At 42.3% G+C, this 14,355-nt stretch overlaps 1 protein-coding gene across 4 annotated transcripts in view; it reads right to left on the bottom strand.

Moving 5' to 3' along the window:
* Window positions 1-1,954: 1,954 nt before the first annotated feature.
* Window positions 1,955-14,355, bottom strand: part of MICALL2 (MICAL like 2) — a 79,831-nt gene continuing 67,430 nt past the window's right edge. For all 4 annotated transcript variants that reach the window (XM_056806497.1, XM_056806496.1, XM_056806495.1 and 1 more), the window contains 2 exons: window positions 8,471-8,517; window positions 1,955-2,410 (listed from right to left, as the gene is read on the bottom strand). In XM_056806497.1, coding sequence (XP_056662475.1) covers window positions 2,316-2,410; window positions 8,471-8,517 — 142 coding nt within the window. In that variant the 3' untranslated portion in view covers window positions 1,955-2,315. The remainder of the gene's footprint in view (window positions 2,411-8,470; window positions 8,518-14,355) is intronic.

Here is a 14,355-nt window from a genome sequence, read left to right as displayed (position 1 = left end):
GTGGTATCCTGATTTGCACATAAAGTGAATTTTTAAAAACATCTTACTATGTATTGGTTCCAAGGCAGAAGAGCCAAAGGACTAGGCAATGAAGGCTAAGTGACTTCCCAGGGTCAGCCCAGATTTGAACCCTGTCTCTAAGTCTGTCCTAGAAAAATACCCCAAATCCACTGAGTCACCCAGCTGCTCTCCCTCCCCACCACAAACTGAATTTAAGTGAGGCAGAGTTGCACAAAGGGTTCGCTTCATTCTCTTCCAGAATAACCCAAGTCCAGGTGCAAGACAAAACTCAAGACGGATGATCATGGTCCAGGCTGCCGCGAATGACCTGGGCATCTTCAACACCTGCCCAAGCTCTCAGGGGCCCATAGCACATGCTTGGGCTGCCTTCCTGGCCCTTGGAGCGAATTGTTCTCATCTGGCCCTTCCACCATCCAGTGGGGTCTTCCCATGCTTGGGGTAGACAGCCCACTCTTTCACCTGGTTTAGCCCGTCCGATGAGATGGTTTTACCAAGCTGCTCTGCGTAACAGTATCACGGAAGGGATGTGAGACTCATCCACTCGAATTTCTCTCTTGAATCCATCTGATCCCTCTTATGAAAGCAGGACAGAAGATACCGTCTACTGTCACTTCCTGCCCCTTCAATGTTTAGCCAAGTTAGCAATGTTTGGTCAAGTTTAGCCGCAGGAGTGCTTATCCCAGTGGAGATATTTACCCGTTCTCTCCCTTCTGAAAATAACAGGAATTTAGCTACCATTCAGGAATTCTGGGAGCCAAACCCAGTCCCGGCTCTCATAATGACTCATTTCCGGTGCCTGAGAGCATCTCCTCCTCCCTTTAGATGGACCCTGGTCTGTTTTCTCCCAGGATTTTTTGTGTCACTTTCCTATATAAGCAGCTTCCAAATCTTCTTGGAAGACAAGGAGAAAATCTTAATCAAATTAATCTCGCAGGACGTGTAGGGGAAAACTTGGGAAGGCATTTGGTGAGATCTATAACCCTGATCCCTTGGTCCCTCCTTCCTCTAGAACAAGGTAAAGGAGTAAAATACCAACATGGATAAAAACTGTTCTTCTCAAAAGACCTCAAGACGGTAGCCAGATTCTAGAACCCCCCTCCCTCCAAATGGTGCTACTTCCTGCTACCAGGGGAACCTGATTTCTTTGTTTTATTCTTGCATTTCTCCCCTGCTGTCCCAAATATTTTTTGTAATTTCCCAAAATACCTTTACATAGATATCATACAGCAAAACCTCAGTGGAACTGCTCATTGGCTATGGGAGTGGGGTGAGAGGAGGGGAGGGAAAGAACATGAATCATGGAACCATGGAAAAATATTCTAAAACAATTAAATACAATTTTTCAAATACAGAAAAATATATCAAAGAGCATACCTTGCTTGATTCTCACCCTAACACCAAATTCTGATAAGCCCATAAAAACTTTCCTTTAAACCCTTACCTTAATATCAAAATTTTAAAACCTTTACCTTTCATCTTAGAATTAATGCTGTGTATTGGTTCCAAGGCAGAAGAGCCATAAGGGCTATGCAATGGGGTTTAAGTGACTAGCCCAGGATCACCCAGCTAGAAAGTGTCTCAAAACATATTTGAATCCAGAACCTCCTATCTCCAGGCCTGGCTCTCCATCCACTGAGCCACCCAGCTGACTCCCTTAGTATAACTTTCTAAGAAAGAAGAATGTCAAGAGAAAGGTAATTGGGGTTAGTGACTTATGCAGTTAAGAAGTGTGAGATTTGAACCCAAGTCCTCCCAACTTTAGCCCTGATGCTCTAACCGCTGTGCTACTGAGCTGCATAAAAACTCAAGATCAGACAGATTTGAAGGCTTGCCCGAGGTTGAAGCTTCAATGACTAGAGCCCAGATCTTCTGAAATCACGGGCATGGCAGGGCAAGGAAGGATGGAACAGGATGGAGAGAAGAGGGAGGAAGCTAGATTTGGATGCTTTTATTTTTTATTATTATGAGGCCATTAAAGATCTCCCTTGAAGGCAAGAGGGTTTGCCCTTCCCTGGCCCTGAAGTCTCTGCTTCTATTTGAAGCCCAGCAGGCTTATTCCCCACAATAAGCAGGCCACAGAGGGCCCTCTCCTAAGGAGAAGATGTTTTGAGCTGGCCATCACTCGGGTCCTTCCTTCCCACTGTGGGATGCGACAAGCTCGTCACCCTTCAACAAGTCCTGGATTCCATATTCCCTCTGGTCCTTTCCGTCCTAGGTAGTGGGGGAGGCTGCCACGATGGATGGAGACACATTATCACCCCGTCTCTGGCTGGGTCCTTGGAGAGAGGGAGCCATCACTCTGAGGTTTTGCCTTTATTCTTCTGCCTCCAAATCTTGGATAAGCGGCCAGTCTTGGGTTTCTTCTTCTCTGCTCCCTCCTTCTGGAGATCTGCAGGGAAGAGGGAGAAACATAGCTGAGTCCTTCATGAGCCAGAGCAGACATGCATGAAGTAGACAGTTGTTGTCTAAAGTATATGATAATTGTCCAAGTTTTATTTTATAGGTTTTTAATATATTTAATATGCAATTTATAGTATATATTTATATAATTTTCAATTCAAAAATGAGGAAGGAAGACGGAGGCTGAAAGAAGACACACAACTAAGATGGGAACCAAGTCCACTGTCTCGAAGTGGAATATTCTTTGCCTTGAGTTTTCCAGGCTTTGCACCTTTATTCACATTATTGTTTCAAATTTTTTTCAAAATTCATTATTTCAAATCCTTTCTCCTCTCTTCCTCATCTATAAAATGAGGACAATAACAGCACCTACATCCCAGGCTTATTGTAAAAAGGAAAGGAGATAATAATTGTAAAGTGCTTATTGCAGGGCCTGGCACACAGTAGGTGCTCTATAAACGTCAGCTACTGATTATTCATTAATTATCCAAATTCTACTCATCCTTCAAAGTCCAGCAAAAAAAAAAATCTTCTTCTATGAAGTCCCTTCCTGATTCCCAGTTTTCCATCTCTCTCTCCATAACAGTTGCTTATTCTAGGATTTATTATATCCTGCCTAATGGGATTGGGTTTTCTTCATGTCAGATTAGTTTTACACCCACCCCCCTTAACTGGAAGCAACTTGAGAGCTAGGCTTGTCTGTGCCCACAGGGCCTTGAATATAGGCAGCTACGGTCACTGTTTGTGAATTGGACATGAATGACTGCCTACATTTTCCTCTCAGACATTCTCCTCTCCAAGTTTTCAGGACTCTGCTTTCTCCCGGTTCTACTCCTATCTGACCATTTCTTCTCAGGCCCCTCTGCTGGTTCATCATCCATTTCACACTCCCTAACACTGGATGTTCCTCAGCGTTCTGCCCTAGGCTCCCTCCTCTGTTTCTTGGTAACCTCACAGCATCCCTTAGTTTAATTATCACATCTATACAGATTACTCCCAGATCCACATATGCAGCTCCAGTCTCTCCCCTGAGCTTCAGTCCCACATCACAAACTACATGCTCAACATTTCAAACCAGACATCCTAGAGACACGTTCAATTCAACATATCAGAAACAACTGGGGCATCATCTTCTTTTCTGGTCCCCTTCAACAGCTAGTGCTGAAACTATCTTGTATTTATAACTACTTTGTATATATTTGCATTTATTCATTTGTGTTCCTTTATTTTTAACAACCCTTACCTTGCCTTAGGATCAATACTATGTATTGGTTCCAAGGCAGAAGAGTAGTAAGGAGTAGAAAATAGGGGTTAAGTGACTTTTACAGGGTCACACAGCTAGGAAGTGTATGAGGTCAAATTTGAACCCAGGATCTCCCATCTCTAGGCCTGGCTCTCTATCCACTGAGCCACCTAGCTGTGGGAACCAGTTCTCACCTTCTGGAGGGGTGAATACTCATCAAGGGGGTTCACAGATTCCTGGCTGGTTGAGTTTCTGAGGGTGTAAACTCTGATCACAGGATTCACAAGTTTGGGACTTAGTTAAAAGGGTGGAACTCTCTAAGTAAGTGACTTGTGAGTTCTCTAAGTACCTTGCTAGCTTCTCATCTACTACTAAAAAGGGTGTTCAATCTTTTGCTAATTCAATTCAAAAGTAGACAAAGGTGAGTTAATCCTGTCTTCATAATCTAAATAGGGGTACTTAAATTAGTGTTAACTAAAATGTTAACTCAAAATAGACACAGGGAATAAAGAATTCCCTTTTACAAGTGTAAACTCAGAAAAAAGAACAAAGAATTCCCGTTCACAATTCCCCCTGTGATTCTTTGGGAGACTAGTCTTCCCAATAAATCATTTTACATAATCAGAAACTACAATTGTTAGAGATAAGAGGGAGATGAAAGAGAAAGAGAGAGCAAACCAATGTTTGCTTAAGCACAATAAGCCAATTAGGGGGAGTCCCCTTTGGCATAAAAGTTTATATTCAGAATAGTTCCACATATTTTATATGTATTTGTTGTCTCCTCCATTTGTATGGAAGCTCTTAGAGGGTAGACATCTTTTTCATTCTCTGAACAGATATTTCTTCCACATTGTTGGGGTTCCACCATGATCTGGAAAATCCATGTAAAATCTTTTGGGCCCTCCCTTCATATCAGAGAAGAAGTCTGAGATTTCTTTTTCTTTTATGAGGTGTTTATAGTACCTTATTGTAAAGTTTGGGTTAAGCATTTGGCCATAGCCTATATAGTGCCTAAACTTTCTCTGTGTCTTCTACTTGCCTTCGCATGTCGACAGTCTATAGTTTCCACAAACTCCCTAAATTTCCCCTATTAGATTTCTTATGCTGACCCAGGTTTATTAAATGCATGATAGGGAAATTCATGATGTGGAAGGGATACCTGTATTACCTAGCCCAGTGCCTACATGTAAATGATGTTTAATGAGTATTTGTTAATTGACGAGTTGATTTGTTGATTAACTAATTTGGTTTTCTCAGCAGTTAGATAGCTTTATCAGTAAAGCTGATGTCAATTATGAATCAAATTTTGGCTGGTTGGCTCTACTCTGCTTCTGGACTCTTACTCAGAAGCCCTCATGTGAGCAAGTGGTCCATCTAGTAAACCAAGGAAGAATGTGTGACTGGCTCACAGTGATTAGATCATGGCAGCACTTGGTGGGGGAGGCAAATGAGGTACATGATCAAAATGGTGGCTGAACCAACATGGCAGATCAAGGGAAAGGCATAGGTAATACTCTAGTGCCTTTGCTCTCCTTCCTTCCCATCTTCTCCAACAGATTGCTCTCACCAATATCCCCTCTCTTCTGTCTCTCTCCTTTTCCCCTCTTCTCTCTCTCCCTTTCCCACTTGTCTGTCTCTTTTCACCTCACACTCTCCTTTTCCCTCCCTCCCTCTCTTTCTCTTCCCCCTCTCTCCCTTCAACCCCCTCCCCTTTTTCTCTTGTTCTCTCTCTGTCAATCTATTCTATCTTCTGCCTCCTTTCTTGCTGCCTACAAACATGACCAAGTCTTCTTCCATACTTAAAAAAACCTCACTAGAGCCTGCTATGACCACCAGCATATTATCCTATATTTCTTCACTCCTTCATGGTAAACTCTCTAGAAAAGAAAGCATTCACACTCAGTCAGGGCCTCCAATTCTCTCCTCACTTTATTCCTAACTCCTCAACATGGGACTTCTAACCTCAGCATTCAACGGAAATGGCTTTCTCCAAAGATACCAATAATCTCTTAACCATCAAATCTAATAGACTCTTCTCTCTCTCTTAATCCTTCTTGACCTTCTGCATTCAAAACTGTTGATCACCCTCTCTTCATGATATTTTCTCATCTCTGTGACATATCATGACTGTTTTCTGTTGGTTGTACCCTCCTACCTGTGACTGTTCCTTCTCAGTCTCTTTTGCTAGGTCTTCATCCATGTCACACCTACTAACAGAGGGTGTCCCCCAGTGACTTTATCCTGGGCTTTCTTCCCTTTCTGTTCTCTCACTTGCTGATCTCATCAGTTCCCATGGGTTCAATTATCATCTCTATGTGGGTAATTACCAGATCTATTTATCTTCTCCTAGTTCCATCCTGACCTCTACTTCCACATCCCCAACTGTCTAGTGGTCATTCAAACTGACTGTCCCACAGGCATCTCAAACTCAACATGTGCAAAAAAGAACTCATTACCCTTCCTTCAAAACCCTCCCTCTCTTATGAACTGCCTTATTACTGTCAAGAAGATCACCATCCTGAGATTCCCAATCTCAGGGTCGTCTTCAACTGTTCTCTCCTTCCCCACAAATCCAATTGGTTGTCAACGTCTTACTTTTTTTTAAGTTATTACTTTTCTTAAGACCCTTATCTTCCATCTTAGAACCAATTGATTCTAAGGCAGAAAATGGTAAGGGCTAGGCAATGGGAGTTAAGTGACATGCCCGAGATCACAAAGGGAGAAAGGGCCTGCAGTCATATTTGAACTCAGGTCTGGTTCTCAATCCAGAGTCCCCTAGCTGCCCAAGTCAATGCCTTTCTTCACATCACTCACATATACTTCTTACTTCTTGTGGATGTCATTCCAACATTTCAGTTGTATCTGACTCTTCATGATATTATTTGGGGTTTTCTTGGCAAAGATATTGGAGTGGTTTGCCATTCCCCTCCACATAATCTCCTTCTTAAGACTTCTATAGACACTACCCTGGGCCAGGCCCTCATCAACTCTTGCCTAGACTATTGCAATAGCCTTCTAATTGGTCCTTCTGCCTCATGTCTCTCTCTATTTCAATCTATTCACCACTTAGCTGCCAGAATAATTTTCCTAAATTCTAGGGATGACCATGTTGCACAACCCTACTCAATGAGCTTTCTTAGTTCCCTTAGATATCTACAGGTTCAAAAAGAAAGTCCTTTGGGGGGTAGCTGGGTGGCTCAGTGGATTAAGGGCCAGGCCTAGAGATGGGAGGTCCTGGGTTCAAATCCAGACTCAGACACTTCCTAGCTATGTGCCCCTGGGCAAGTCACTTCACCCCCATTGTCTAGCCCTTACTGCTCTTCTGCCTTGGAACCAATACCCAGTATTGATTCCAAGACAGAAGGTAGGGGTTTAAAAAATAAAAATAAGATAAAAATAAAAAAAGAAAGTCCTTTGGTTCATGTTCAAAGCTCCTCCTGACCTAGCCCCTTCCTACTTTTCCAGTCTTCTTATATCCTCTCTACACTATCTACTCTCTAATACACTGGTCTGCTTGCTATTCCTCAGGTCTGACATTCCGCTGCCTTTCTCTAGAGCTTCACCCTGGCTGTTCCCCAGACCTAAAATGCTCTCTCCCAACTCTTGGAATCCATGGCTTCCTTTAAGACTCAGCCCAAGTTCCACCTCCTCCTGGCCATTTCCCATTCCATATCCTCCAACGCTACAACTCTATCTCCTCAGTGTTTCTCTCCTATGTTGACTTACCTATGTCATTCCCATCATTCGAAGATAAGCTCCTTGAGGACAGGGACTCTTTTTGCTTTTTCTTTGCAACTCTAGAATTTAGCACCTTACTGGCACAAGGTAACACTTAATAAATGTTTGTTGATTGAATGACTGATAAAAGATTAAAGAATCTTAAGCAAGGAAGTAGCCCAAGACATTGTGATTTCATCATCATTTCCACCATTCTCCTTGACTAGCTTACCCTACCTTAGAAGCCTGCTTCAGATTTTGTTTCTTCCCACTCCCTCATTTGCACTGATATTCCAAGTGGACCTTAAAATGGTCTCTGATTCACTCCCCCTCCAGGCCCCAATCTTTTCCCAAGAGGGATCTGCCCTCAGGCCTTGAGGCTGCCCTCTTTCATAAGGGTAGTATAACCAGAAAATCAACAAATAATAGCTCAATCAATGGTTGGAGTGGGATTTTTAGAACTAGAAACTGTACCTGTGTGATGTTCAGTAAGAATTTAGTCCCAGGCAAGAGTCTGAATATGTAACCCTATTAAGAATGCAGTCCCAGGATAATGGCTGAGTTAGAATTTCAAGTGTGTATTGTTAAAGTCATTTTAAATGTGTGTTATCATATTAATCATAAGTAAGTTTTACTATTTCAATCCTAAGCATATTAATCCATTCTGTAATATGTTTTTATTAAACTGAGTCATGTAGGAAGTTACAAGGACCAGAAGGTCATCCAGTGATCAAGAAATGGCCAGGAAATGGCCAGGAGGTCTCTTGTGGGGGTTGGCAATTTCATAGACACACACAAAACCATAAAAGTGTGTGTATTTTGCAACTGGGAGTCTCAGATTCAACTGGGGAATCTGCAGGTCTCTGGCTCTGGGGTTTTTCTGCTCCTAACAGAGGCAAATCTTTACCCACAAGTTCTCCCAGCATCTTAATTTTGTATTTTGCAACTGGGGGTCTCAGATTCAACTGGGGAATCTGTAGGCCTCCGGCCCTGGGGTTTTTCTGCTCCCAATACAGGCAGATCGTTTCCCAGAAGGTCTCCCGGCATCTTATTTTTATCGTAGGAGGGTCTTGGGCATATATAGCTTACCTAGTTTCTGGATCATGTCCTGGATCACCTGGTCCTCCTCCTGCTCCCTGAAAAGAGAAAAGGCATCATAGCAAGCAAAGACTAACCAAGCCCCAAAAAGCATCCTGTGGGACAGGATGCTACAACATCCCTACGCCCGGATGTAGTTCAGATACCCAGTGGCCTCTTGAAGACTCCACTCTAACCAGGGAGGTGATCTGTTCCTACTCGGTCCAGTGGGCATTTGAGGCAGGAAGATGCCAGCTCCAGCCTTGGCATCGACCACTGCCAGGAGTAGCCCTGGGCTGGGAGGTTATAATTGGTTAAGGATACTTGCCAGTTTAAAAAGATAAAAGGAAAAGAAAGCAAAACAAACAGGAAACACAGACACACAACATGCACGCATGCACGCACACACATAAAAACTCCTCCAACAATGCATTTACTGGCAGAAGAAACTCGCAACTCACAAATGACCCCCTTGGCCATTCTAAGAGAGGTCGGGGGCCAAGTGGTGCATTTTCTTCCCAGTTAGTGCAAATCGGCTGATGTATTAGCTGACTATGTTTTTAAAGGAGTCTATGGAGAAATATTAAAACCAAAAGAAAAAAAATCTCACCAAATTAACCTCTAGCCCCAGATTCCCCCTCTCCCCTTTCCCAGGAGACAAGGAACTAGAATCTAGCAAAAGCAGGGCTTCCTATCTCACGAAGAGACCAGGAGAATCCTTCCTTGAATGGAGAAGGAAGGGGGAGCTGGGGAAGGGGCTGAGGACAAGACCATCTCCCCAGAAGGATGGCTTCCTGCCCACACACCTCCCCACCCTCTTCCAGCCTGGTCTGACTACTTCAGACAAACAGTTCTGTGTAGTCCCTTCCCCATGATCTATCCAAGGGTACCCTTCCATCATTCTTCTGGTTACCGAGGCTGGAAACCTGGGAGTCTATCCATGCGGTCCCTTCCTCCCCCTCACAAGCCATCGATCACAAAGTCCTGTCCTGCCTGCCTTTCAGCATCTGTCAATGGCATCCTTTCCGCTTACTGGCGCTGTGCTCCTGGCCCTCGTCTCCCCTGGGCTTGAGTTATTCTTGCAACGGCCTCCAGCCTGGCCTCCTGATCTTAGTCCATGCAGCACACTGCCATCCGTTCATCTTCTCTAGCTTCCTTCATGTCACCCACCTGCGTGCCAAATTTGGGTCCCAGACCCTGTTCTGTTCAACATTTTTATCCCTAATTCTTCAAATGTGCAAAGCTACAAGGCAACGTTCAACACCTTGGAAGACACCATCTTGATTGAAAAAGATTTTGAGAAAATAATGAATCTGAATTGTGTCAAATGCATGCCAAGGCTCACTATTACCTTTTGGTTCAGTCTAGTGTTTCATAATAATAGTTTATATTCCTATAGTGCAAAACAGTTTTTAAAAAAACAACTTTTTAAAAGTTGTGCTTTATGGGGCAGCTAGGTAGTTCAGTGGATTGAAAGCCAAACCTAGAGATGGGAGGTCCTGGGTTCAAATGTGGCCTTAGATGCTTCCTGGTTATGTCACTTAATCCCCACTGCCCAGCATTTACTGCTCTTCTGCCTTCGAACCAATACACAGTATTGATTCTAAGATGGAAAGTAAGGATTTTAAAAAATAATTTAAAAAAAATTTTTTTTAAAATTAAATTATACTAAACTTTTAAAAATAATTTTAAAAGAGGGACTTCCGGTTAAGATGGCGGCTTAGAGAAAGCTGAAGTTCAGATCTCCGGAAAACCCTTCCCGACCGATCTCAAACTAGAAGCTCCTAAGGCGCCGAAATTCAAAACGATCAACAGCACAGACCCTGGGAACCCTCCTCCTGGACCTGGACCCGGTTCAAAAGGTACGGCTCCCCTTAAAAGCCAGAACCCGAGATCCCTCGGACCTCAGGGGTAGGAGCGCAGAGTCCAAGGCTCCCGGAAGCGGCAGCCGCGCCGGGCTCAGAGAGCAGGGTCTGAGGAACAACAACCCTCAGGGTCTTCTACCCAAGTCCCAGTCCGGGTGAAAGTTACTGCCTGGGGCTTCCGCTGCAGAGAGCCTGTCGGTCCAGGTGAAAGTTACTGCCTGGGGCCTCCGCTGCAGAGAGCTGGTCTAAACAACAGCAACCCTCAGGGCGGGCAAGACAGCCTCATGGGCTGGATCCTGCTATCCAAGTCTCAGTGAAAGTCTGTGCTCTCGGAGCTTGGGGAAGCGGCAGCCCATCCCCCCGCAGGCCAACGAAACAGCCTCACGGCCAGGGATTCTGAAGGCAACTTCCGGAAATCGAGCCAGGGGGAGAGTGTGGCCTCGTGGTCCGACCCTTCCATTCCAGTTCCAGTGAGGCATATTCAGTTTAACCCAGGGAACGCTCATAGAACAACATCTGCCCAAGACTAAAGCCTCTGATCACCAGACAAAGACAAGAAAAGCCAATCCTCCACGTTCAGAGATGACAAACTCCACAGAAGCACAGAAGCCCCAAAATACCAAGAAAAATAAGAAGAAAGGGGCGACTCTGGACACATTCTATGGAGCCAAAATACAAAATACAGAGCAGATAGAAGAAGATATACAAGAAAATTCTCCAAAATCTTCCAAAGGAAATAGAAACTCTCCACAAACCCATGAAGAATTTGAATCAGAAAGGACCAAAAAGATGGAAGCCCTCTGGGAGGAAAAGTGGGAAATGATGCAAAAGAAATTCACGCATCTACAAAACCAGTTTGACCAAACTGTAAAAGAAAACCAGGCTTTAAAGCAAGAACTAATAAAGCAAAGCCAAAACACCAAGAAATTAGAAGAGAACATAAAATATCTCACCGACAAGGTGATAGATCTGGAAAACAGGGGGAGAAGAGAAAATTTAAGAATAATTGGACTCCCAGAAAAGCCAGAAATAAACACCACACTGGACATGGTGATACAAGATATAATCAAAGAAAATTGCCCAGAGATTCTAGAACAAGGGGGCAATACATCCACTGACAGAGCTCACAGAACACCTTCTACACTAAACCCCCAAAAGACAACTCCCAGGAATGTAATTGCCAAATTCCAAAGCTATCAAACAAAAGAAAAAATCCTACAGGAAGCCAGAAAAAGACAATTTAGATATAAAGGAATGCCAATCAGGGTCACACAAGACCTTGCAAGTTCTACGCTGAATGATCGTAAGGCATGGAACATGATCTTCAGAAAGGCAAGAGAGCTGGGTCTCCAACCAAGAATCAGCTACCCAGCAAAACTGACTATATACTTCCAAGGGAAAGTATGGGCATTCAACAAAATAGAAGACTTCCAACTTTTTGCAAAGAAAAGACCAGAGCTCTGTGGAAAGTTTGATACCGAAAATCAAAGAGCAAGGAATACCTGAAAAGGTAAATATTAAGGAAAAGGGAAAAATGTTATCTTCTCTTACTCAAACTCTCTTCTATAAGGACTACATTTATATCAACCTATGTATACTAATATGTGGGGAAAATGTAATGTATAAATAGGGGGTAAAGAAAGACCAAATAGAATAATGGTTCTCACACAAAGATTCACAGGGGAAGGGGAGGGGAAGAAAACTCCTATAAGAAGGAGAGGAAGAGGGGGGAGGGGGTTTACTTAAACCTCAATCTCAGGGAAATCAACTCTGAGAGGGAAAAACATCCAGATCCATTGGGATCTTGAATTCTATCTTACCCAACAAGGGTAAGGAGAAGGGAAAACCAAGGGGGGGAGGGGGAGAGGGAGAACAAAAAGGGAGGGAAAGAGAGGGGGGAGGGGGAGGGAACAAAAAGGGAGGGACTAAAAAGGGAAACATCAAGGGAGGGGACAAGGGGGACTGATTCAAAGTAAATCACTGGACTAAAAGGTAGAGCCGAAGAAGAAAAGGTTAGAATTAGGGAAGGCAATCAAAATGCCAGGGAGTCCACAAATGACAATCATAACTTTGAACGTGAATGGGATGAACTCACCCATAAAACGTAGACGAATAGCAGAATGGATTAGAATCCAAAACCCTACCATATGTTGTCTTCAAGAAACACACATGAGGCGGGTTGACACCCACAAGGTCAGAATTAAAGGATGGAGTAAGACCTTCTGGGCCTCAACTGATAGAAAGAAGGCAGGAGTGGTAATCATGATATCTGATAAAGCCAATGCAAAAATAGACCTGATCAAAAGGGATAGGGAAGGTAATTATATTTTGTTAAAAGGGACTCTAGACAATGAGGAAATATCATTAATCAACATGTATGCACCAAATAATATAGCACCCAAATTTCTAATGGAGAAACTAGGAGAATTGAAGGAAGAAATAGACAATAAAACCATACTAGTGGGAGACTTAAACCAACCATTATCAAATTTAGATAAATCAAATCAAAAAATAAATAAGAAAGAGGTAAAAGAAGTGAATGAAATCTTAGAAAAATTAGAATTAATAGACATATGGAGAAAAATAAATAGGGATAAAAAGGAATACACCTTCTTCTCAGCACCACATGGCACATTCACAAAAATTGACCATACATTAGGTCACAGAAACATAGCACACAAATGCAAAAAAGCAGAAATAATGAATGCAGCCTTCTCAGATCACAAGGCAATAAAAATAATGATTAGTAATGGTACATGGAAAACCAAATCTAAAACCAATTGGAAATTAAACAATATGATACTCCAAAACCGTTTAGCTAAAGAAGAAATCATAGAAACAATTAATAATTTCATCAAGGAAAATGACAATGGCGAAACATCCTTTCAAACCTTTTGGGATGCAGCCAAAGCGGTAATCAGAGGCAAATTCATATCCCTGAAAGCTCATATTAACAAACAAGGGAGAGCAGAGATCAATCAATTGGAAATGCAATTGAAAAAACTCGAAAGCGATCAAATTAAAAACCCCCAGCAGAAAACCAAATTAGAAATCCTAAAAATTAAGGGAGAAATTAATAAAATCGAAAGTGATAGAACTATTGATTTAATAAATAAGACAAGAAGCTGGTACTTTGAAAAAACAAACAAAATAGACAAAGTACTGGTCAATCTAATTAAAAAAAGGAAGGAAGAAAAGCAAATTCACAGCATTAAAGATGAAAAGGGGGACAGCACCTCCAATGAGGAGGAAATTAAGGCAATCATTAGAAATTACTTTGCCCAATTATATGGCAATAAATACACCAATTTAGGAGAAATGGATGAATATATACAAAAATACAAACTGCCTAGACTAACAGAAGAGGAAATAGAATTCTTAAATAATCCCATATCAGAAATTGAAATCCATCAAGCCATCAAAGAACTTCCTAAGAAAAAATCCCCAGGGCCTGATGGATTCACCTGTGAATTCTATCAAACATTCAGAGAACAGTTAACCCCAATACTATACAAACTATTTGATATAATAAGCAAAGAGGGAGTTCTACCAAACTCCTTTTACGACACAAACATGGTACTGATTCCAAAACCAGGCAGGTCAAAAACAGAGAAAGAAAACTATAGACCAATCTCCCTAATGAATATAGATGCAAAAATTTTAAATAGGATACTAGCAAAAAGACTCCAGCAAGTGATCAGAAGGATCATTCACCATGATCAAGTAGGATTCATACCAGGGATGCAGGGCTGGTTCAACATTAGGAAAACCATCCACATAATTGACCACATCAACAAGCAAACTAGCAAGAACCACATGATTATCTCAATAGATGCAGAAAAAGCCTTTGATAAAATACAACACCCATTCCTATTAAAAACACTAGAAAGCATAGGAATAGAAGGGTCATTCCTAAAAATAATAAACAGTATATATCTAAAACCAACAGCTAATATCATCTGCAATGGGGATAAACTAGATGCATTCCCAATAAGATCAGGAGTGAAACAAGGATGCCCATTATCACCTCTA

This window comes from Monodelphis domestica, chromosome 7 (genome assembly GCF_027887165.1).
Source record: "Monodelphis domestica isolate mMonDom1 chromosome 7, mMonDom1.pri, whole genome shotgun sequence".
NCBI classification, from domain to species: domain Eukaryota; kingdom Metazoa; phylum Chordata; class Mammalia; order Didelphimorphia; family Didelphidae; genus Monodelphis; species Monodelphis domestica.
The sequence above is the reverse complement of the archived record's forward strand: the minus strand, read 5'-3'. Positions and strand labels throughout refer to the sequence as shown.